General features: G+C 39.8%; 2 protein-coding genes across 9 annotated transcripts; one reads left to right on the top strand and one right to left on the bottom strand.

The window, feature by feature from the left end:
• Positions 1-977: 977 nt before the first annotated feature.
• znf362b (zinc finger protein 362b) lies at positions 978-11,462 on the bottom strand. 5 transcript variants are annotated; one of them, XM_037104346.1, is made up of 9 exons: positions 10,870-11,462; positions 7,995-8,058; positions 7,457-7,685; positions 7,235-7,339; positions 5,353-5,692; positions 4,578-4,802; positions 4,127-4,205; positions 3,854-4,012; positions 978-3,246 (listed from the first exon to the last, which is right to left on the bottom strand). In XM_037104346.1, exons 2-9 carry the CDS (start codon positions 8,055-8,057, stop codon positions 3,130-3,132), a joined length of 1,317 nt encoding a protein of 438 aa, XP_036960241.1. In that variant the 5' UTR covers position 8,058; positions 10,870-11,462; the 3' UTR covers positions 978-3,129. The 5 variants fall into 5 exon arrangements, with proteins under 5 accessions (XP_036960241.1, XP_036960240.1, XP_036960237.1 ...); XM_037104345.1 differs by having other exon boundaries at positions 10,917-11,462; XM_037104342.1 differs by having other exon boundaries at positions 7,457-7,712; positions 10,870-11,461.
• Positions 8,304-24,070, top strand: si:ch211-112c15.8 (tumor necrosis factor receptor superfamily member 1A). 4 transcript variants are annotated; one of them, XM_037104350.1, is made up of 11 exons: positions 8,304-9,191; positions 9,623-9,692; positions 15,695-15,779; positions 15,888-16,007; positions 16,863-17,027; positions 17,136-17,166; positions 17,753-17,934; positions 18,204-18,371; positions 19,592-19,641; positions 19,838-19,946; positions 23,320-24,070. In XM_037104350.1, the coding sequence occupies exons 4-11, from the start codon at positions 15,923-15,925 to the stop codon at positions 23,649-23,651; spliced, it is 1,122 nt and encodes a 373-aa protein (XP_036960245.1). In that variant the 5' UTR covers positions 8,304-9,191; positions 9,623-9,692; positions 15,695-15,779; positions 15,888-15,922; the 3' UTR covers positions 23,652-24,070. The 4 variants fall into 4 exon arrangements, with proteins under 4 accessions (XP_036960245.1, XP_036960244.1, XP_036960243.1 ...); XM_037104349.1 differs by lacking the exons at positions 8,304-9,191; positions 9,623-9,692 and adding an exon at positions 13,447-14,543 and having other exon boundaries at positions 17,753-17,904; XM_037104348.1 differs by lacking the exons at positions 8,304-9,191; positions 9,623-9,692 and adding an exon at positions 13,450-14,543 and having other exon boundaries at positions 18,234-18,371.
• The last annotated feature ends 1,616 nt before the right edge of the window (positions 24,071-25,686 follow it).

Here is a 25,686-nt window from a genome sequence, read left to right as displayed (position 1 = left end):
TGAATTTGTCAGTCGTGTGTGTCAGCACGCCAAAACTAATCATTACAGATTTTAAGTTTCGTGTTGGTTTATGGGGAAGGTTATAATATTTTTTTAAATGTAATGTATGAGAGAATGTGAATGTCAAAAAGACATTTCATGAGGGAGATTTAAATGAGAGTACTTTAAACTGAGCACTTTATAAGAACTTTTACATGTGTTTACATTTTGGAAAAATGTAGCAGTGGAATACAACAGTGTGTGTAACATTATATCAATGGGATGTATTTTCCATTAATTACATTTAATCTCTCCAGTGTTTTCAATGAAAAATCACCAAAATCATACTTGCAGTATATAAAACATTGATAATACTGTGGACCCACTCTTTATGGTTAATAACTAAATACTCAGCTCCTGTCTGAGATCTGTCGCTCCCATTGCTCGTCAGCTGTAGCCGCTCCAGTATTTACAACGTACAGCTTTGCTTGTAGTTTAAAAACAGCCAAAATGAAAAGCCACAGAATTCCGAGAGCTTTTTTTTTTGTCTATTTTAAGGATCCTGAGCTGTTTTTGTGACATTGGTCAACCTCAGCAGTTTCCTCCAGGGAGGCTCAATCAGAAGTACTTGTGCTCTTGTAAAAAGAGCTGTGTGTGACACAGGAGTAAAATACACATTAACCATTTCATACCACTATTATTATCATTTGTGTCAATAATAGGAGCTGTACACTGTGGAAATGAATTTTTGTTTGTCTTCAATGTGCCTGAAAGGATGAAGTGTTCAACTTGATCTTGCTGCTGCGTGAATAACAAAAGCCTGTTTGCTACAGATGTGTAAATTGAGATCGAATGGACAAGAAACTTTGTATTGTATCTGTGTAAATACATTTTTAAAACATAAAAATATTTTCATAAATAAAAGTGACTAAAAACAAACTTAATCCTTGATTTTTTCCCCCCTTCATTTTGCCCTTTAAAAAATGGTTTATCAGTGATGAATTTATAACAGTCTGTTTATTAAACAAGGTAAAGATACAAAGCTTTTTTTTCCTTTTTTAAACATTGATAACCTTAGTTTAACTTCTCAGTCTTGGCTGTGCATATTTAGTTGTCTAGAAACTGTATATGAAACCACAATGCAAGACAGGAAAAAGTGTAATAAATCTACGCAATATTTTTTCATAGAGAACATGGGTTAAACAGTTATCATACAGATTACAGCTCAGGAACTCCATGCGGAAGAAAAGAAATTAAATGTTTTACACGACTGAATACTGCAGAACACAATACAGAGTAATGGAAATGGGATGATAAAACAGTTAAGGCTTACATGTAAAATAACTGATATAAAACATGAATATTAATAACATACGGGTAGACTAAAATAATTACAGTAAGTTCATACATAAACTTTTACAAAAACCCAAACAGAATGTGTTTATGAAAACTTAAAGTTAGGTACTATAAATGAGTAACATGTTTTACAGTACAGCAACATGTACATTTTCCCATTATCTCGAAAGAGAGAGAGTAAGTTGAAGAGGCAGGGTCTGTTGTTGGCGTAAAATGTCTGTTTTTCAGGCCAGCGGCTTGAGTAATAATCTTTTATTCTTTTGAAAACATACTATATACTGTATATGTATTTTACATTATTCTCAGTTCCGTCTCCAACGTTAACATCTAGCCGTAGCACCTTTTCTCAAGTGCCCTGAAGAATACAGGGTACCCTATTAGTACCATCCGGAGGTTAAAGTTACAGTAAAAATACAACAAACAATACTGTGTACAATAAAAAGAATACTAAGAAAAAAAAAACAAAACAAAAAGGGGAGAAGCTTCATCTCCACATAAACTCAAAATAGAGACCTATGGAATATGACTTATACTGCAGTTTATTCCAAATGGGTAAAGCTTATGAAGGATTTAAAATAAAATACTTAACTGGGTCAGAGTAGCTGTACAGTGACTTCACATTTTGGTCCAATGTTTAGGATTAAAAATTTCCCTCTCAAGTAAAATTTACTTTCAGTTGAGGTGTGTTTTAAAAGTAGGGCTGAGCAGAGTAGAGCTGGCACTGACACATGTGCAACGTATTCAAACTCTAATACTGTCGCGAACAAGATTCAAAGCCTAGCTGAGTCGAGAAACCAGACACACACGATAATAACAACAAGATTCGCTTTTCTCTATAAACCCCAACAAGGTTCATACATATGGCACTAGAAAATGGGACGTGAGGAGAATGTAAAAAGCAGTGTTTCTTTGATCATACGCCATGATCGTCAAGGTGCCATTAAAATATGAACATCAAATATGGAGTGAAAGATTTTTGAAAAAAAAAAACAAAAAACATTCATCTTTCTTCCCTTACATGTAGCTCGATTTCTTCTTATTTTTTTTATTTTTTTTTTTTACCTCCCCAAGTCAATATTACAACTCCTTTAATACAATCATTTAATGTTTAAATTGTCATCTACCGATTGCCTTTCTTCAAATTTAGATGACCCTGTAAATGTGAGTAAAAACAAAACAACAAACAAAGACTGGTATTTATACACAGTCGGTACTCTTAGCTGCCACAAGTAATGCCCTTTGGCATTTTCCGTCTGACGAGATTGAAACAATTTGAGCCAAAACCACGCGGCCTAAAAGTGCTTGAAGATTATCTTTGGATGTCTCCAGAATACACCCAGCAAACATTTTCTTTTTCTTTCTTTTTTTTTCATATCTACTTTCTCAATTCTTTAAAAGGGCAAATATCATCTGGCACATTTTGGAAACCCATTACATGGAAGAGGAAAACAAAAAAAAAAAGAAAACTAAACTAAAACATTTCTGATGGCCAATGCATCCGCCTGTTTTACATGACGCTTACGAAAGTGCTTATTAAATCTGACGCAAGACATTCTTTGCCACTCGATCCTCCGGACAACATCTAGCTGTGTTGTTACATTCACAAAATAACGCTGTGCTCGTTTCTGACAGACGACCTGTGTCGAGATGGATGGAGGCAGCCTGTTTACTGAATGCTTAAGTCAGCTGTCATAATGCTAATGTAAGCCTTATGTAGATGGCTGTGGGTGCACGGCCTCGTAAGCTCCAGCTCCTAGACTCTGAATCTGACCTGCTGCTGAGGGCCTGGGGAGCTCAGATTAGGGAGATGCGGATGGGGATGCTTGGGGACTCGGTCCTCTGAGGCGACTGGTGGCTCACTAGGTGCTCCACCACCGTGTGTTTGGACATGTGCTTCATAAGGTAGGTCTCCTGCAAAAAAGGAAAAGCAAACCAGACAAAATTGAATTAGTGCCATTTACAACAACAGATTGAACAGCCAGTTTTGTTATTTTGTTTTTCATCCATATCAGCGATCCGTTCAATGACCTCTGCCTCCTTGTAAGAATAAGACATATTTTGGATCAATGTTTGGTGAAATCAGTGGATCAAGCAAGATTTGAATTTAGCAAAATGTCAACTTCAAGGACAGCTTGCATTTTATCTATCACACACCTAAACTCTTTCACCTCAGTGGCACAAGGTTAAGAAGCACTCATCTAATCTATTAAGGAGTACGTATGAAAGAGAACACTGAGATCATCTCGAGGAGACAGATATTATCTTGAGAAAAACATTAAAATATATGGAGCGAAAAAAAAAAACAAAAAAAAAAAACGTATTTTGTGTGTGTTTGAACAAGGGAAAGAAAATTATTTTAAATCAGAAACAGGAAACCTGGTTTGTTTTAGGCCAAGTGAGCCTGCCCGTCACTAAAGGCCATCATCTTATCAACAGCACCATCAGCACAAAGCATCTGTCTGGAGGCACACTGGGAAAATCTGAAACTCATCACACAGATAACCTGCGGTTTACTCACTGAGGTGTATGCCCGGCCGCACATGCTACAGCAGTAGGCCTTAGCGTTTTTGATGGCGTGCGCTGACAGGTGGATCTGCAACGATGCGGAATCTGAGTAGGCACGGTAGCAGTTAGGACATTTATACGGCTTGTCTTTATTGTGCTGCCTCTGGTGAGACTGTTGGGGGAGAAACACAGACAAACATTGTTAATTTTGAGAGTTACTTGCAGTCAATAAAAAAAACAATGAACCCGTTTATGTCTTTACAACGGGTTTCGACGACGCACTGACCTGGAGGTTAGACAGCTGGGTAAAAGCCTTTTCACATCCGGGGTGAGCACATTTATAAGGCCTATCGCCAGTGTGGATTCTGTGACAGTGGAAGCAGATCGAAAATGTTAGAAAATTACCCCAAATGTTTTCTTTAGAATGACTTTGACAAGCGAGATGCAGCAAGTCTACAATAGATTCTGTAACCTCAGTTTCTTGAGACACACTTTAGCCACAACCTTGATGCATCTAAGCCATATACAACAAGAAAAATGCCTAACCAGGAATATTTTAAGCTTAGGAAAGATTTGATCAAACTTCATAAAACAATATGCCTGTACAAGTGTAAAGGGATATCAGCAGACAAATTCTACGGCTTATATTCAATAAGAAAAATGGTGCGTAATCTGTGTGTTAGCGCCTCAGTGGCTCCTCAGAGTTTCCCTGCTTTCATGTTCACAGCTGGACCGACCTGGTGTGCTGCTGCAGGTGTGACAGCTGACGGAACGAGTTCTCGCAGTAGGAGCAGTGGTAGGGTTTGATCCCCAGGTGGATGCGCAGGTGCTGGGCCAGGTAGGAGGCGTTGGCGAACGTCTTTGAGCAGTGGGGACACTTGTGTGGTTTGGCCTCCGTGTGGGACTTGGAGTGAATCTGCATCTCTGACTTGGTTAAGAAGGTGAGCGGGCACACTTTGCATCTTGGTGACAGAAAAAAGGGACACAAAACAGCGTAACTGTGGTGTGATCAGGCTGCTGCAGTCAAGTTAAAACTAGAAATGGAACCTTAAACTGACTGTACACCTTTGAAGTTTTGGAGTATTTAACCACTGACATCCCCAAAACAAAACCAGTCATTTTCAAGACATTAAAGGAAAACAACTACTGAGAATCAATTAAGTCTCACAGCTGGGAGTCAGATCATTTAGATAGCAATGCCTCTGAAAGCTCCCAATCCCACTCAGAGAAACTGAGAATAAGAACTAAAGCTACGTATTTACAGGCAAAGATCAATGAACCATCCACTGAGTGAGGCCTTCATCCAATCAGATGTAAGACGGGTTCATATTGACGTCTCAGCGAGGAGGAGCACATCTCAGTCCTCTTTAGGCTACTTAAAACCCAACTTGTCTCAAGCAAGTGCTTATTGATCTTTTACAGACCACAATTAAATCTGTGTATCGGCTTTGCAAGACCAGCAGTAAAAGAAAACATCCCTGTGTGCTGCAGTAAGGACTTCCTGTGTCATACCTGTACGTTTTGCCCTCTTTGGGTGCGATGGTGACGCAGCCTTGGTCAGCCAGGATGGGGTAGGGCACAACCAGCAGAGGCCCAGACTGGTTTTCAGCTTTGATCTTCTTACGTCCCCGGGGTGCCTTGGGTGGGGGGCCCAAGAGTCCAGCCAGGCCACCGGCTTTCATGTGGTCCATACCAGGACCGCTGGCCAGCCCAGAAATGATGTTCACAGAGGGAGCGCCGCCTAGGCGGTGTTGGCTGCTGGAGGTTGGAGTCGTGGGGGTCAGGGCATCTGAGGTGCTGTGGCTGTCAGGTCGGGACGACAGAGCCAGACCTGGACATGGGAAACCCAGAACTGTTTTTGATCACCACATTGTTGTTTTTGAGAGGTCCAGCTCCAGACTAAAGAATTACATTTGTATATTTCTAGCTATTCCAACGGGTGATTGGTGACCATTTGTTTCTGCATGATAAAATAAAAAAGTTGACAGTCTTTTAGTTGTGGAAAACATCACAGAACACAAAGTCTGTAAAACGTAAATAACTCTGCTCCCTTTTTTTTATACTGCACAGAAATGAAAGGAAACCAATGGCTGGCTGGAACAGCAAATATACTGGAACTCCTAAAAACAGCAATTCACAAAATAAATGATTTGTAGGAAATAGAATTTAACTTGCAAGACCACTGATGTGGTTGTTTAATGGCTAATAAAGTCTCAAGTGTCCTTTTATATCTCATCGGTTTACCGCGTCATCCTAAAATTTTATGCGTTACTGTGTACCCTCATCACCAGCCATCTGCCCAAAGACCAAAAACTGTGTCTCATTATTTTTCCCTCTGTGTTTATTTCCCTACTTTGAGCCTCCGAAAATGCTAAATAAAAAGTCTAATTTGATGTATTGCACACTTTTCAACCAACTAATGACACAGTAAGCATCTCATCAGTGTCACATGCTGCCTGCCTGAATGCCCGCTGAACACTGAATCTTGGTGCTTCGTCATGTTATGATGTCATCACACAAATTAATAAACAAAAACTCCTCAAACTAAATCCTTAATTTGACTTAAATGAGTTAATCTCAACTTTCTTGAATGATTATTACTATAACAGTGTTCGAGCTTAAGTAGATTTTTTGATGTTGTGGTTATAATAATGTAATTTATGGTGCTGCTAGACAATGCTGCTAATACAGACGAGTGCCTCCTTTTGTGTGCAGCAAGCACTGAAGTGGAAAATGTTGTTCTTAAAAAGCTGAAACGTCAACAAATATGATTCAAAAGAGAATATTTTTTTATTCGCAAATCTTTGTCCCAAGTGTTTGATAACCAAATCACCGGATACATAGATACTTCAATTTTTTTACTGCCTAATATTGGCATCAGCTCTAAAAAGCCGGTTGAGCCCTAGAAACTATAACATGCATCTATTTTTCAATAAAGTTTTACTTCTAGACTTAAATGCACTCTGGAGTTATTGGAAAAGATTGGATCACATAGGTCTGAAAGAATCTTATGCATCCCTCACTGGAATATAATTCTAAAAATAGCAGCAATGCCAATAATATACACTATATTATTGGCATTGCTAATCTCTATCTGCAATTGTGCAGAAATACTGGGATTGAACAGAATAAATAGACATGAAAAAGAAGATGGCCACAATTACAATGTCATCTTTATGACGCAACTTCAGACTATTTTAGATTAAATGTACTTGTCAGCTGTAGTATTTCCCTCACTGTTGCTTTACTGTCCCCCAAACTCGAGAGACAATTAAACAGTAGGACTGATCACACTGCTGCTGACTTAAACAAACACCAGAGGCTGATGTTCTTGCTGATATTTCCCCGTGTCAACAGACCGGAGTGCAGGTGACTGACTGACTGACTGCAGTACCTGAGCGGTGGTTGATCCGGCCAGGCTGCTCGCCGAGCTGTCTCATGTGCCAGTCCTCCCACAGTCCTTTGGCCTTCACTGCCGCCTTGTCGTCCATGTTTCCATCTAGAAGTTGTCAGGTGATGGCATATGAATCAGTTAAGCCCTTGTACTGCATTATTACGTTATTTGATGAAAGAAGATCCGATACTCAGGTCTACATACAATGAAGTGAGACTGTACCTGGTCCAGAGCCGGAGGCAGGACGCGCGTGCAGAGCGATGTCTGGCTGTCCGGAGCCCTGTGGCTGTGGGTGATGGCCGGGCACCTGCTGCGGCTTTGGCACCGACATAACGTGCTGAGCGCTACCGTCCGGGGACGAGGTGGGCACCAGCAAAGACTGCTGGGAAGGGGTGGAGGTAGGCGGCAGATGCAGGGGTCGGATCTTCTCAGCCATCAGCTGCTCCTTGATCTTGTTAATGAGCACCAGGTTATCCAGCTGAAAGGGTTAACGGGTCATGCTCAACAGAAAACAGCAACCGTGTGTGAATGTCATTCATGCCCCGAAAACACATCCCAGGACAGAAAACGCTTAACAGCACGTCAGCACGAGAGCCATAATTGTTTAATCTTCGGGAACAAACTGTGACGGACTCTGTCTCTGAGAGTTTGTTTCACTGACCGACTGGTGCCGAATGGCTGAACAGACATTCACACATGGATACAAATGGCAATTAAATGTGGAAATGTCACACTAATTATATGTTACAAATGGACTTACCTGGCCTGGCATGGATGGAGGCGGTGGCCAGAAATATGGGTTGTTAAATCGAGGCTCCGCCATCCTGAAACGAATAACATTTATTGTAGTTGCATTTAAAAGTCCAGTTACACCTAATGAGGTCTCATGGTACTACGGATTACTCATAGTTGGTCAGAGTCTGAGAGGAGGTTATGATGCAAAGCACTGCTTTTCAATCTACAACCAAACTCTGTTGACAAAAATAATGAGACTGACACCAGAAGCGACACAGGTTTCATGTTCAGAAGGGATTTTGAGCACTTCCTGTGACCTGAACCTTACCTTTAACATTTCTTTTGTTTCATTTTCATCTAGTTTTGCATGCCCTTCAACGCCAAATACATCCAAGTCAGATTTTGGGACACTTGATGCAGTCAAGTTTATTTACACACATCACACAATTGGAGCACTTTAACAGGCCAATACTAGTAACTTCCATGGACATTTATTATATTTAATAGATTTATTATTCATTTGTTTCAATTTCCAATTTGCTCTCAGACAAATACCAAGGTTATTTAGCTTTTTTATGACAAGTAAGTAGAGTTGGGACCATATATCATGGTAATTAGGGTGATAGAGTGGATTGTCAAATGATCAGAAGCTTGCGGGGTTGAATCCCGGCATGCATGTCAAAGTGTCCTTGAGCAAAATACTCAAACCCCAGGTTCCTGATGAGAAGTTGGCACCTTGCATGGCAGCCTCTGCCATCAGTGTATGAATGTGAAAGAATTTGTAAATCGCTTTGGACAGAAAGCGTCTGCTTAATTCCCTGAAATGTAAATGGTTATTGTACCATGGACATTGACTTATATATGCTACCGAATTCAACCTTAATGTAGTATCAAAAACAAAATGAGAGATAATACTTTGTGAAATCATAAAGCATTAACTCAACCAAGAAAACCTGTTGTTTTAATTCCTTGTTCCATTGTACCTGAATAATAATAATAATAATAATAATAATAATAATAATAATAATAATAATAATAACAGTAAGTGTTTGCTACTGTATGTGTGGGATATTCATACTGGTTTAACCAGTGACGATGAGGAACTTTCAGTTTTTGTTGATTCTAGCCACGCCTTTCAACAACCATGGTCTGAGCTGTTGTAAAGATAAAGATTTGTTTTGAAAGCGAGTGACAGAGAGACGGCAGGATGGATTGCTCCTAGGTAATATGTTTATGTTTGATTTTATATGTGATCAGACCTCAGCATGAACATTAATAATAACAACGTCATAAAGACAGCAGTCTATTCGCTGGCGGTGTTGTTTGCTGTTCCAGGTCATTTATAATCATCAAAGGAATCACGAGAATGTTAATAAACGCTTAAAAGTTCCTTGTGGTCACTTTAAGTAAAAAGGTAGTTGAATGAATCAAAATCTTGAAAAGGATAACACACAAGGTAAATGTTTTGTTGAGTTTTGGGGTTTTGACTGAATAAACAAAATCACAAAACCATCTAGAATAACAATAAATACGATAAATTGAGGCTGGTACTCGATAAATGCAGATTTAAGCTTCAACTCTGACCTTGGAGGCCTCTGGTTTGACAAACTCAAGGTTCCCTTACTACATTTTTTTTCTGGCTTTCTTCGGCAGATGCTTGGTTGTCATGGAGATTGTTCATTCACAAGAGCTAACTGTCAGCTGAGGAGGAAAAAACCATCAGGTGAAGCTATTTTGTTCCAAAAAACTCTGAATGTGACATATTTTAGACATACATTATAGGACCTGAGGTAACATTTTAGATGCAGTTAATTATTGAATTATAAAGTCACGTCCTTTGTGAAAGACGTCAAAGCTATTTTTTTTTCCTATCTCTCTTTTTTTTTTTTTAAAACAGTGAACCAACTTGCTATGGCACGTTTTAAGCTAACAAGTCAGAGTGTGAATGAGGCCCACGGTGTCACCTTTAAGTTCCCACGGGTCAAACAGCTAAATGTCACCTGGTGATATTGTGCTATTCCTTAAAATAACAATAAAAGCCATTAGCCTGGCTCAGGTTTTAGCCGCCTAGCTCGGACATGTAGCCCCTCTGCTCCTGTCGTCTGTGTGTGAATTCCCTGAAAATAAGTGGACGTCGGCTTTAAATTTCTCAGATAAACGCAGTGGGGGGAAAAAAAATACAAAAAACTTTGCTTTCTTCGACTTTTCGGACATGTCGGCCGTGTTGGGTCAGCACCGGTACCCGAACCCGAGGAGAGGCTTTTTTTTCACGGATCGAAACCCTCCCGGTGCGACTCAGACATTCTCAGACAGTTTTCTTTAAACATTTCCAGACAAAAGAGAAACAAAAATGGCAGCCTTATTTTTATAAGGCGGGACGCCATATTCTGCAGACCCCAAATTTTTTTAGGAGCATGAACGTGTTGCCGTAAGGATGGTGCTGGGGGAGAGAAGCGGCTCGGGAGCGGACACAAAGCTGTGTTTATCATGTCAAAGGCATGAATGATTGTTTACGGCCGAATTGCAGGTTTGAATAGCCCGGCCTCCCCACCTCTTAAAAAAACTGACACTTCCTACAACAACCATGCCCTGCACACACACAAAAAAAAACCCAGCACGGAAACGGACAAGATGCAGGCTGGAGCCAAACACCACACCGACTACCGCAAAAAACCGCACCGCCGCGTTCAGGTCACAGCACGAGCCGCTACACAAAAGCTCGAGACACGGCCGTGCCATCTTCACCAAATTCACTTTTTAGAGCTGCTTCTTTTTTTTCCTCCTCTCTCTCTCCCTCTCTCTCTCTCGCTCTCTCTCTCTCCACATTCTGCAACTTTTGGACGAATCGAAGGGCAGCAGATGCATTTTTTTGTGCACAACGCACGCATTTTATCGCTTACCAGAGACATGCACCGCAGCGGAGACACGAAAAGACATGCACAAATACCTTGTGTCCCGATTGCAGATATTGTCTTGCGAGTACAGCTATAATATAAAAGGTTGATGTTCGCTGTGCCTGCCTCCAGTCGGACCACCGCTTCCGGGTCGCTTTGTTCACTTCTGGGTGCTGCTGCAGGCTCAGTACAGTAATACTCACACACAGAGAGACACAGACAGACGGACCGATATTCTGCAAAATGTTTGCTTTTCTTTTTCTTCTTTTTTTTTCATACGCGGTGACCTACTTAATTCGCGTTTAATTCACGGCGCACGAATGGATGAATTTAGGAACGTTGTGTCGGCGCATCTGCAGGGTGTAGCACGGAAATCATGGAGCAGCTACGCCACAGTGTCTCCAAAAATACCCCATTAACAAAGAGACACACCGCCTTTAAAGATGTCAGTGCGGCCAGATATGAAAAGAAACAGGAGAAATGGGAGACATTGTAATATCGTCAAAGTGATGCCGTTTTAATCCGCATCACGTTTTATAATTTTGTCTGCAGCATTTAGTTTTGTATGCATTAAACAAAATACAACTGCCCAGTCAGATAAACGCAGTGAATATAAAACTACAGTACATCTAAAAAAAAAAAAAAAAAAAAAATGAATAAAAGAAAGTGTTTAAAAACTTAAATGTAGCTTCATCACCAGTAAATAATGTTTGAAAACGTAAAAATTAAACGTTTATTTAATTTTTAAAAATAAAAATTAAAAAAAGGGCAACATCAAAACAACCAAGACAGATATGATAGATAGTTGTTAATACGGCTGTCATATGCTTCAAAAGAGTATTAATCATGGCGAATGTGTGCAACAGGATGCTTCCAGCAACAGAACAAACATAAAAATAGAAACATTATTAGACAATGTTTGTTTGATATATAATATCAATTAAATCACTGTTTGTTTTGTATAGATAGATAGAAGTGCTCTTTAGAAATTTGGGGTCCCAAATTTTAAATTGTAGTTCATAATCCGAGCACGGCAGCCAAGTGATGCTTTGTGCAGGAACTCAGTCGATTAAGGGAATTATGGGACCGAAGATGCATAAATATCTGAGATATAGTATTGAAAAAAGAGAAAAAAAATGGTTACAAATGCACACATCTCCAACATTTAAAGCAACATTATGTAGAAATTACGATCCTACCCACTCACTGAAGTTACATAGTGCAGAAACGAGTGACTGGGGGCAGAGAGGCTAAGACAGAGACACGATTCACCCTGTTACAAGACACTGTACCATCAACATGATCTTGAAGCTGTTGTTTTAAGGTAAAAAAATGACATAATGCTGTGTGTGCATTAAGATTAAAACGGCTACATTTGGTGGAAAAGTGAAAATGTATAACTAAGTTATATATGTGCAATATTACTGTTTTGAGACATGCAGACATTTCAACAGCAGTTCAATAACCATACTTCCTCTGTAAAGTGGAAATATCTAAATGTGTAATCACCGCATTTAACCCACTTTTAACTCGTATATGATGTCTTTAGATGTCTTTTGACCTACAAATTACAAGATTGAGGCTTCCTGCTACTCCCTGAGGAAGGTTCAACTTACATGTGACAGATGAACACTCACAGTCTACAGCGCGTCATGTTTTTCTCAGTAATTCACATCTTGTCTATATCCTATAGCCTACAATGTCATCACTGCCCAGGTAGAACTGAATTTGAGAATGATTTGACCTGGTTACTTCCCAGTTCTTGAGTTAATCCTGCATTTTAAGCAGAACACACGGCATCAAGAACAACTTGCAGACTTGATTTCTATCAAGTTTTGTGGGAAACTGATCAAACAAATTTTTTCAACCTATTATTCTTCCTCAATTGAACAGAGATTGACACAGGGCTATGAAGTTTGATTGGGCAGGCTAAATACATTTTTTATGGTATATTTAGTCTTTAAAACAGGTAATCTGTGATTGGAGCCATTTGTTTGATTGGTTTCCCACAAAACTTGATAGAAATCAAGTCTGCAAGTTAAAGAGTTTGAGATCACAACCCTGGTCACTGCCTAAAAGAATGACAATCTGTTTCTTTGTATCCAGTCACATCTTCTTCCTGTCAAACAAAATGTCACTCATGCTCACTAAGATTGTATCAACCAGTTTCAGCCAACAAAGTCATACCATCCATGACCAGTTTGTTGCACAGAGCAAAGGTTTCATGTCAGAAAGGCAGAGCCAGAGTGTTTCACAGAAAACTGGACAAAAAAACACACAACTTCATAACTTTCTTCACTGATTTTGGTGAAACCGGATCATATTTTACGGAGACAATGTTTTCTGGTTTTCCCACCAGTGACCTCTAGCTGGTCTACCTAACCCCAGTGAATGAATGGCCATACAGGGATCAGCCCTATGTTCCCAGATTTCTAAGATATTTCTTTTCTTTTTTTTTTTCTTTTCTTTTCTTAAAATTAGACCGTGTGTTCCCACATCTCAAGGACATTCTCAAAATTAGGTCTTGTGTTCCTACATTTCCCTTCAATTTAAGCCCATCCTCTCATAGTTCTTTTTTTTTTTTTTATAGTAAATGAATGAATGAGTAATTGGTTAAGGTTAGGGGAAATTTATGAAAAAGGAAATGTGGAAACACTGGGTCCCTTTATGTGTGTCACTCCCCCTCTCTCTCGGCCTGTTTCCTGTCACCCTCTTCAGCTGTACTATCAATAAAGCAATAAAGGCCAAAAAAAAAATACTTAAACAGATATGGGAACACAGGCACGCTCCCGCTCCACTTGTTGCTAAAGTAACCACTAAAAGCATCCAACTGGAGTGGGCTGCAAGTGAACACGGCCCATGTTGGGGCCAAAAACAAACTCTGAGACTGACTGTGACCAATTTGACGACAGTAAATTCACACTCAGCACTAACGCCACTGGCTACTATAAACGCTAGTCTGTGTCCCTGACAAGTCTGTCCTGACCTGACCGTTTTTACAGGAAAGACATGAATATGCCAAATCTAATAACACTCTCCTTCTGTTACGTGGGGACTTTAAATGAGCAAAGGGACTGAAAATTCCTTGATCCGTTTTATCCGGATTCCCACCAAATGTTATGGGGGTATATCCTGAGCTGAGACCCATCCTCCATGCAAGTGTCCCTGCCTGCTGCCTACTGTATCTAGCTCTTGAATTAGTCCCATTTATGTCACTAGACTTTCTGTCTGAACCACATTATTATCAGCGTAGAGTGATAGGAAACGATCAGACAGATGGACTCATGCTGACGTTGCCACCAGAAGTCATGTCACCGTGTGTGTGAGTGTGTGTGTGTGTGTGGGGAGGGGTGATCTCACAGAATTTCCTGTTTCTCGCACCACTTCTCTGAAGACTCCAAATAGCTGACAATTCGAGCAACAAACACGCAAAAACAAACACACACGCACGCACACACACAGACAGACAGGCTTCCTTTAACGTTTTTTCACTCAGCTTTAAAGGAAATCCACAGATGGCTTGAAGTCAGATCGCCTCATCCTGTTGGTGACTGCAGTGGTGCCTTCACCCGGTGATATATTTTCAATAGCCCGACATTGTTTTTTCAAATGAATGGAATAAGTTAAGTTGGATGGTTAACTGCCTCGCTGTCAGATCCTCTGCCATGGACTTTCTCTTGGTGAGTTTCATTTCAGATGTCGCTTGGTTTCGGGGATGCTTTCACTTAGTTTCTGTGAGTGGTCTCTTTAATGTCATCTCTCGCTGTGGTAACAGAATCTCTGTCATAGTAAGTCACAAACCCGCTGTACGTCTCACTTCTCACTTCTCATTTGCGAGACGAGGTTGGATTGTTTTCATTTTAGATCCTTGATATTGTTTAGAAACTTATGTTATGTTATGTTTTAATGGGTGTCTGGATCACATCGAGCATCGGCCAATCTAGAGGCTGAAATGCCACCAACTATGTCAAGTAATGTGCGAGAGACATAAAGTTTGTGTATACAATCTCGATGTTGTGGTTTCAGTTTTAAGAGTTAGGATTAAGACCTAACTTGTTGGTTCTCATTTTCTTCCAATAGATTTAATTGAACGTATACTAACGATCATTTATATCATTCTTTAATATACATTTTCCAAGGTTTTTATTTCAATACCAATACAGATGTCATTGTTTAAAGAGGTAATTAACATTACATATGAAATTAAAAGTTGGTCCAAAGTTGGAGCATCTTTTGGAAGGCAGAAGGAAGATGGAGGGTCTGCATTATTGGGCAGCTGACATCCATGCAGCTGGTGTTTTGTGTCCATGAGGAGGTGTCTGAAGAAATCAGTATAATCTGCCTTGCTGCCACTGACATTGTCTGTGGGGCTCTTAAGATTTCGGGCCTGTTTAGGAGTCATATTAACTGTGAGTTGCTCTTTGATAAGGCAAACATTTCTGTCATCTTAATTAATTAACATCTGTCCTCCCTGCCTCCCTCACTGTCTCAGCTGTCCAACTCTGGGTTAGAAAAGGTGTGTGTGACCTCTGATTTGGGGGTGCAGTGTGGCAGTTATTGATCCCAACTCTCTGAAGGCCACATTGAAATTGCAACCTGAGCACAACACAACGCAACATTTAATGAATTATTTGAATATACGTTCACATATATTTGATGCTTGATATCAAAGGTGTTTGAAAATGTAAAAGGAGAAGATGTTGTGTTGAACCATGTTTCTGGTACATTTGTCCTTTTCACAATGGCAGCTGCGGTGTCAAAGTGTCAGGCCTGTTGATACGTGAGTGTCCTCCTCCATATTAGATCATCAATCCTCGTCTTTTGTTTTCAGGTTTTCCCCTTGATACTTGCCATCCTTTCCACTGGACAGAGTAACGCTCAAGTGACCAGTTCATGTTTTACAGAGTGCCCACCTGGTGAGTTATAACAAGGAAGTGTCAGTGGTGGCCTTGTGTTGTGCAGTTACAGAGGGATTATTCCATGTCCAACTCATTCTCTTTCTCCTTGCCTCTAATGTTTCCCAGGATTTCATAAAGATGGAGATTGTGCAGATAAACTGATGAGTTGTAAAAAATGTGAAAATGAAACATTCACAGAAGTAGCAAACTCTCTAACCAGATGCCATAGGTGTCGCTCCTGTGGACGTAAGTATCTTGTTCAAATACAACTCATATACAAACACCACAATGAACGTTTTTGTAACTTAAAGCATCTATTTTATGCTGTGACAACACTGTTGTATAAGGTCAGGTTAGGTTTAGGCACAAAAAACAGTGAAAATATTAAGATTTAAAATACCCAGTTTTGTCACGACAAATTTGGCTGGAAAATGTTGTCTGATTAAACATTTCGTTTTGCTTCCACTTGAACACTTAAAGCGGACAGTTGTTTCAAAAGGTCTCTTTCGTAGCAGCAGTCACTTTTAGCTTACATGAAATCACCGTATGCATAGAAAATGCACAAGATACCAGATTTAAGTATTATTGTATTAAGTAGTATTAAGTGTTTCCACTCTGATGAAGAGCATACATTGTTCCATGAAGGCAACATGTGAATTTAGCAGCGGCAGTGGCATTTACATTTTAACTCCACGTTAATCTCAGCATACCACCATTGTAATATCAGGTTAATTTCAGATTAACTTCAGGTTAACTTTATCTTAACTCTCAGGTTAACTCCAGGTAATGTTAGTATAACTTCAGGTCAACTTTATCTCAACTTCAGGTTCACTCCATCTAAACTTTAGGTTAACTCCAAAGTATCTTCATCTTAACTCCAGCTTAATTCCAGTTTCAGGTTAACTTCGGGTTAACTTAATCTGAATTTACTTTGAACTGATGCAACGTGAAACATCTCTTAATCTTCGAATCATTTAATTTGTTATCAGTTATTTATTTCATCATTTCCCTGTTTTTGTACAGCATGCAATTGTGTAGTCAATTCAGGACTGAGCTGATGCTGTGTTGAAATGGAAACACTGTGTTTTGATTCCCCCTCAGATTATGAGATGGAAATAAAGCCCTGTTTACTTGATAGTGATGCGGAATGTGACTGTAAAGAGGGATACTACAATACAAGCAATTACAGCGACAGAAGGGATTGCAAGCTGTGCCCCCGTAAGCCTCAGTCTGATAAAGTGAAATCAAAGAGGTTGAAACGCAGAGGTTGGTATTTATGACATTTTGATAAATTTGAGAATTTTTGTTAAACACCCACAAAATAAGGTCCTTGAGATCTTGAGTTCTCACCATCACCATCATATTTTCTTTTAGGGGCTGTCGATGAATCAGAGATATGGCAAAGGTAGGAGATCTTACAATGTGACAGATGGACTTTTTTAGTTTTTTGTGACAGATTAGAGAGCACATGCAGAACAGAAATCTCAGTTGAAGGCAGAAATCAGAAAAAATACATCTGCATACTGGAAAGTATCATCCTTCGCTCTATGCAATTACAATATGTTTTGCCTTTTAGTAATTATTTAAGTGTCTGATATATTATCATCACTACCTCTATATCTTTCCACTTTTCTTAGCTGTTATTTTTACCTATTGCTGCGTAATCCTTTAGGTGATAATTGCGTCCTTTTTCATTGATTTTATGAATGTTATGTTGTTATGTTATGTCAAAGAGGCTATGAGAAGTGGATTCAATATTATGCAGAGTAATGATTGTGTTTGTGTAAAACATAGCCAATTAATCTGTTGGTCCATCTAAAAACGAACATGCAATAATTCAGACGACTGATTCCAGTTAAAGGTCAGTGTGAACAATAGGAATGATTACAGCAAGCAAAAGATGTTCATTCTTCAGATGTTTTAAACCTGAACCTGCCCCCTAAATGCATGGATAAATGTATTGTCATATTACACTGTACATTTTTTTTCAGATGTTTGAATACCCCTGAATGCCTGAGGAAATGTAATGCAGCTTCGCCTCTGTCTCCTACAAGTCCACATTCGACCACAACCACCTTAGAAACTCCATCTGCAACGACAACGACAGCTTCAGCTGCAAGCACTTCATCTTCAAACAGCACGGGTCCTATCATGCATCCAATGACAATTTACTGTTAGTTCAAATATGTACTATAAATATGTACTTTAATAAGTAAGATGACTTGATAAGTCACTGGTCTCTGGTTTTCTAGTTAATGACTCATGTGCCCTTTACACTAATATTTTATGAAGTATAACGCCGCCTGATTGTTTCCCTTTGAGCTGCTTCATCATTGCGTGGTTATCTGGCAGATTGCTCATGTTTACAATATCAAACATTTTCACATTAGAATTGATGATGGTGGTGGAATGACGTCAGTATTGTCTTTTTTCCATCTACAGCAGTGCACCACATGTTCTTGCTCTTTGCAGTGCCTGTGGTGGTATTTCTGGCACTCTTTTGGATCCTGCTGCTCTTCACTAGGAACCCAAGCAGATACCCAGACAGTTGTCCCTGCTGGCGTGTGAACAAAGCTCTGGAGCCGCCCGCCGAGGAGCCCATGTTCAACGGTACACACAGCCCAAAGATATTCAGTTTACTGTCATGGAGTCATAAATAGTTTTAAAGAAGCTGTAATGGGTGAATCTCGATTTTTTTTCGTTAAAATTATACAAACTGATTAATCTATGTAATAGCTGAAAACTAATCAATTAACTGTGCAGCTTTACTACAAGGACGGTATTTGGGTACTTACTCACTATATCTCAGAGGCAGACATTGTACCCTAGTTTTTTTTACCCTTCCACATGTATTTTACAGCTTCAACATACAACAAACATACTACCAGCTACAAAACTACACAACAGTACGTAAAGTTCAGCATTAATATGCCGCTTACACATCAATGCATCTGTCATTATATTCACTGTCATGATGTTCAATTATTTAACACCACCAGGAAGCATTCTGCCTACAAATAAGTACTTTTACTTTTGATCCTTGAAAGTGCAATTTGTAAGAATTTAACATAAAAATACTCAAACACTGAACAAGTATCAACAGAATCTGAAGGAAAAGTTGTCATGTGAAAGACGTCTTCGTACAGTGTTCCAGACATGTCTATGGAAGTTAGCGTGCTAACCAGCTTGCCCTGCTGTTCCAAGGCTCCTGTGCTAGTGGTGTGAGTCACAGTGTAGGCATACTTGAGTCAGCTAGTTGGACTGCTAGCTTCAAGGCTAACTGAGCTAACTAGGTAACTGCAGCTATAGTTCTCAGCAGTTAGTGGTTACACTCGTGATATTCTCCTCCCTATTTGTTGAGATTATTAATTCAACAGATTGCCAATTCCTACGTATTGGACTTTTCAAAGTACATCATGCTGTTAATGCTTCTGTACTTTTTCTAAAGTACGCTTTTGAACACAGGGCCTCTACACTGTGGTATTGCTACTTATACTTTAGTGAAGTGACACGAGTGGCTAAATACTTGTGCTTAATTTATCAAAACTTGAGCCTTTTCTATATAAATATACTGAATCTATAAACCTGAGTAAACAAATATCTGAAATATTGAAATTCTTGTGTAGTTTCTTTTGTAAATAGACACCAGTTGACACAAAACAACCAAAAATAAACTCTCGTTGTATATGTTATTTCCTCAGAAAGTATCTCTCTTGGCATTAAACATGAAAAAGTCCTTTCACAGAAATGTAACCCAAATTTCTTATTTTGTGTTTTCTCAGCTGAACAAGCAGGAAGCTAACTGATAATATCTGCTTTCTTCTTAACAGACCAGCGCAGTCATCATGTCAGTAGCCCGACCACACAGGTTTTTACTCAGGTTCGTGCAGTTCCTGTTTTGTTGAACATCAAATGTAAATGTTGATGAGAGCAAAGGTGACTCGTTGGTGCCTATTTGTGGCAAAATTGATTAGAATTTAAAGCTGTAATAAATTATTAAGGTGATGTGCTGTCTTTAACAAGTTGGGTGCAAGAAATATTTGTTTATCTCCTCTTTCTTGTTTGTCCTTTTAAAGACATTAAACATATCAGAGGAAACTCCCATGATGCCTTTCAATCAGAGTCCAGCCCCATCAGAATATTCAGCCTATGTCGGCCCCGTGCTGCTGGATGCTCAGCACAAAGGTGAGAGATGGCAGCTGAGATGCACAGCCTGTATTCAGTATACTATGTTTGATGTCATTGTTTCACTCTACCATTGGTGCAGGAGGTGAATTGTGTATAAATAGGAACATTTCTTTGTCATTTGTATTTTGTCTGAAAACACATTTCAGTAGTAGAATACAGGTGACATAGGCAGTTGTACTACCATGCAAGTAGTGCCTAATCATTTACAAAAGTACTCACTAACATAATATTTAATCACTTCAGACTTGATAAAAAAAGGCCAATCATCATCTCATCATGATACCACAACAACTACCACTACTAGTACTACTACTACTACCACTAACACTGCAAACAGCACCACGGCACAATAACAGAGAAAGGAAACATGTATGAAAGGCAGCTCAGAGGTGTTATGATCTATTCTGAATCAAGCTTTTGCAAAATCACCACCTTATAAGCAGTTTCGATACTGTGGTGAGATCTGAAGCCACACACGTTAATTATCATTTCCTCATGGAAGTTAGAAACTACTTTCTCTGCTTCTGTAGAAAAAAAAACACTACAAGAAACAAACTTGTAAAAAGCAATGTGTGAAATAGGTCCACAGGATTGTCATGAGTTTCAAACCGGGTTTTAATGTGGGCTAGATCTGCAACAGAGCTACAGACAAACTAGTCATCTGAGGGCTGGAGGAAAGAACTTGTCTCAAATGTCTATTTGATAAAAACAAGCAAGAGGCAGCAAATCAGAGTAACCGCTAACTGCTGCTAACTGTAGCTGCTAACTGTAGCTGCTATCTGTAGCTGCCGTTAGCTAGTAAGCTCAGTCAACTATGCAGCTAGCGGTCGCATAAGTTGACTGTTACCTCTTGAGGTATAAAGTGGCAAATCTTCAACATAACATCAAATAAGGGGCTGGAAGAAAAGCCAGTGGCCTATAGAGGTGAAGTTGGTTAAAAAGTCAAGAATATTCAGAACGATCAGCTAGATCTGTTTAAGGAAGTTAGTGCATTAAGATGTCTGGTGTCATATCTGACGCAGACTTAGTCACAAACATCTTGTGATATTTATCAGCTATGTGTAAGATGCTGCTGTTGTCACCATCTCAAAAACACAAGAACTAATCTTTTATGATTACAGCTTTGTTTCCTTCTGCACAGCAGAGATGTGTTTTTTTTTTTTTACTGGCCAAAGTCATGTAGTCACTGCTGTAAAGCTTTGGGACTCCCTGCATATTTTATTATGGACAATGTGAAGCAGAAGCTGTGACATTTCTTTGATAAAACCTGGAGAATAGGAGGGGCTGAGTTGGGAAATCAGGAGCTTATTTGTATGGGTGCTTGCACGCAAGTCTTGCTGGTTTTCTGATCACTAGTCATCATGCAACTCATGCTAAATGTCTGTGAACATGAAGAGAAACAGAAGAGAAACAAAAAAATGTCATGGCAACACTTCACCGCTTATCTGATTACTGCTGTGGTGTACTCTCTCCAGCTGCAATGTTTTCACACTCACTGCAGCTGCCTTTTCATCTGCGCTTGTTCAGCACACTTATTTATCATTGCTATCAGCCATTTGGACCACAGGGTGGAGGTGGAAACTGGGAAACAGGACGCCCTCACTCTTTCGCATCAGTCAGCAATACAACATGAGGGGAAATGGCAAATCAGATAATGAGTGCATGTCGACTAACCTTTACATCCTAGTGCAGCATGTTTGAACTGGAGTTCACAAAGATTTTCCACTGTCTTTTCACCTTTCACTTGTTCATTCTGAGAATCAATTTCACTTGATTAGTTTCCCTTATCTTAAAAACAAATTACAGTAGATCAGTGCTTCACTACTGAAATCATTCGCTGGTTGCCTGAAACTGCCCTGTGTTGCCAGGATTACGTCTGAAATTCTGTTGAAAACAAAAGCTTTTGGGAAGACCTTAAATATAACTGTACTTCCTGGCGTTAGTGATGTCATGTTGTAGTGTCTGCCGTGTGTGGCTGAGCTGAAAACCCCCTTGTGGTCGTAGTGTTCTCAGCACTGTGGTTGTCTGTTCCTTGTCTGTTAGGAGAAGGTTGGTGGTTGCCTGCCTTACTTGCACTGTACATTGTGTGCCGGGGAATTCTATCAGGCGGACGCCTCAAGACAAACCTGCATCCAAGTGACGTAATACTTGATGTTATCGACAGCCCTGTTCCCTGTGTTGTTCCGTGTCATGTTTAGTGTGGCGGTGAAATGATTTACCAATTAATTAATTAGTTTTCGACTATTATATATTCACCAACTATTTTGATGACTAATTAAATGGGTTGAGGATTTGTAATATACATAATTTTCTAAATACATTTGGGTTCTGGACAAATCAATACATTTGAAGACATCGTTTTGGGCTGAAAACAGTGATTGACATTTCCCTCTATTTTATGGACCAAACAAGTAGAAATTAGAAAATATGATAGAATAAGAGAAAACAGAATTCAAGAAGATATCAACAAGTGTTGTCACTAAAAAAGGCATTAAAATGCTTATCAGCACTTACATTCTCACAAAATGCAATAAAAAAGTCTGCATGCATTTACACATACAGTTATCTGGAACAGATCTAACTTAATGTCCAGGTGTGAAGTGACGTCATGGAAGAGAAATCTTGAGACTTCCCACAGGTAGCAGTAGAGCAGCAGTTATTTTCCACGTGTGATTCAGACTCAGACTTTTTCCTGTTTAAAAAAACTCCCCACCAAAAATCATCTCAGGATGATGCTTGTGTTATTTTGTATTTCTCTGATGTCAGCAAATCCCATGGAAAGACCAAAACCAGCAATGTGTCAGTCCGTCTCTCAGTTCTTTTCTTCCTCGTAGTGTGGGGTCCCCACCCACTCAGATCCACTGGTTCTTCCTGAAGATCTTAAATACAATCGAACACTTGGTGTTACCCCTCGACCTAATAGCCAGAATAAATGTTACTAAGAATGTTCCTGCAAAACTACAGAAAGGTTAAAAGCCTCAACCCCCTCCACCACCTGACATGAATGGTAACTTATAAGTGTTTGATGCTTATGTGATATGCCACGATTTCCACCAATGTCAACCAAGGGCGTACTTAAAGAGCACCTGAACCTTTTCATAATGAATCTCGTAATGAATCTTACATGATTTGCCAAGGTGCCTCTGCACTGTTTCCGAATCTTGCTTTAGTTTAGATTGAATCTGGCTTTACAGGTGGCCAAGAAACAAGCCAAAGAACCTAACATTCAACTGTACATTGATTCATAAATGGAAAACTTGAAAGCACAGTTTCAGATGAATGTGGTGAGGCAACATTTGATCTTTTACACAACATAGTTCTGCTTTTACACTTTCATGTCCTCTGACTGCCTCTTATTCTCTGCCTCCAGCTGCCGGACAAGATGAGCAATCTGAGCACTGGCCAGCCATTGTCCTCTATGCCATTATCAAGGAGGTGCCTTTGCGTCGGTGGAAGGAGTTCTTGCGTCTGCTCTCAGTGGCTGACCAGCAGCTGGAGCGGGTGGAGCTGGAGACCGGTTTTGGTCTGGGCTCCATTGAGAGGCAGTACCAGATGCTGAGGCTGTGGAGCCAGCGCTCCACCTCAAGCCTGAACGATGTCTTCTCTGCCTTGCGCTACATGGATTTATCTGGCTGTGCTCAGCTGCTGCAGGAGAGCCTGGAGAAGCTGCAGTGGAGACCTGGGGCAATGCAGGATACCTGAGGCTACACCTGGGGACACAAATACCACACTGTCACACAACGGGAAGCATCGGCGCTTCAGCCTTGGATGCCAGAAATTAAAAGTACCCGGAAAGAATGTCTCTAAATGTAGCATCTACGTGGTGTAACCACAGACTGCAATTGGACCCCAAATGACTCATTATACAGATGTACATTACCATAAATGTCATCATGGAGCACTGCGGAGATCCTGATAGGCCCAACTACAATTGGAATATTTCCTCTTTTCTTTTAATGGGCCAGTATTGCCAAATACACTCAGTGCAACTGTATAATATTTCTTCTCTTCAGGTTTTAGTGACTTTTAACTTAATTTACCTCCAATGTGACACTTGAAATGCAGAATGTACATCTAGAAAATACTGAATTTGTTGCAGTGAAGTCAGCTGTGGAACTGGAGCTTGTATTATTGAGTGATTTCCTCAAAAGCATGTAAATACAGCATGTTTAACAAGTACATTGTGGTCTGATAACACTCAGGCTCACCTCTAGTAATACAGATAAATATTTTTTTTAAATGAGGAAGGAGAAAAACCCCTTGCATTTGATTTACATTCAAAACACCCTTTATCACACCAGACGTTCTCGTGTGGCATTTCTTAAAGGCCAACAGTAGAGGGTTGTGGTTTTCAGCACAGTGCTGAAATTCAAATGAATGTGCATGTGTGTGAAGAATATGCAGGAAGTAGTGAAGAGGTAGAAAACCTTCCTTGTTTGAATTCTAAAGAAACTGGTGCTTATATTAAAAAAAACCTCTTCTTCTTGAGTATTTAAACTGTATAAACATGTCAGTATGCATCTATGATGTGTGAGCAGTGTAGCTGTATATCATTTCACCACATCTGACATTTGCTTCATGTTTTTGACATGAAAGTCATGTGGTACAACAATTCAGCCGCTGGTTCTTAATGTTCACCCTTTCAAGGGAAACAACTGAAATCCCCCAAAGAGGTCAGGTTTTCAGTTTCTTGCAAAGAAATGGTGTCAGTATTCAGTAGGCTGGGTGTTTCCTCACCACACATATTCCATCCAAACTGATGGTTTCCTGTAGTGAGGCTGGGGTATCTCACTTTGAGAGTTTTATTTGTCACTTCATGTACTGACGGTAAAGAAGTTGGACTTTCCAGTCAACAGACTTTATAACGAATGTTTTAATATGAATCTAGGTCTGTTGTTTTGTCTTTGGGCCTTGAGACGTGTGTGCATGTGTACATAACTTTATAATTATTGTTTTTTATTTTCTGAAACTACTTTTGGATATTCTTATATTTCAGTGAAATCAGTGTGTGGAATAATTGTGCTGCGATTGTAAGGCACTGAACTGAAAGAGCCTTACACATTGTTCAGACCTGGTATCAGCTTGTGTCCTGAGTGACCAAATCACAAGAGGACAGCTCTGATTACAGCTGTGAGCACTCCAAAGACACATTGAGGACCTGAGGTGGTCTGTGACATGGTGGACACTCATGTGTCCTGGGCCACACTTGAGGGATCACCTACTAAACTGACGTCCTTCGACACAACAAGGTGAAGTCACAAAAACAATCATAATGGATTACACACTTTGATGTAATCCGTTGTACTTTATTTGACCTTTTGGGCCTCTCTTTACCTGCCAGTGTTAGCCCCAGGTGTTTGTGCTAACAGTCTGTTTTAAGTGATCTATATATCCCCAGACTCCCTTAATAAAACATGTGATTCTGATAACTGTCTGACGTCAGACTTCACGCGGTATGTCCTGAATAACATTTCCTGGCCACCAGGTGGGAGTGTTGGCTGAGTGTTTGAACAGCAGCAGCTGGCGTGCAGCTCTGAGCTCAGGACCCCATACAAAGAAAATGTATGCAGGGTGCTTGAGGAGCTTTTATTCTTGAGGTGGATTAGACCAATCTCATGAATTGCAAATTCTGGTTCAGCACAAAGAACAGCTGTCCTACATTGTCCATATTCCCTGAAAAGAAAATAAACAGAACACAGAGGGACATGTTATCCACATTACGCACATACAGCAATAT

Source organism: Acanthopagrus latus, chromosome 7 (genome assembly GCF_904848185.1).
Source record: "Acanthopagrus latus isolate v.2019 chromosome 7, fAcaLat1.1, whole genome shotgun sequence".
In the NCBI taxonomy this organism is placed as follows: Eukaryota; Metazoa; Chordata; class Actinopteri; order Spariformes; family Sparidae; genus Acanthopagrus; species Acanthopagrus latus.
The sequence above is the reverse complement of the archived record's forward strand: the minus strand, read 5'-3'. Positions and strand labels throughout refer to the sequence as shown.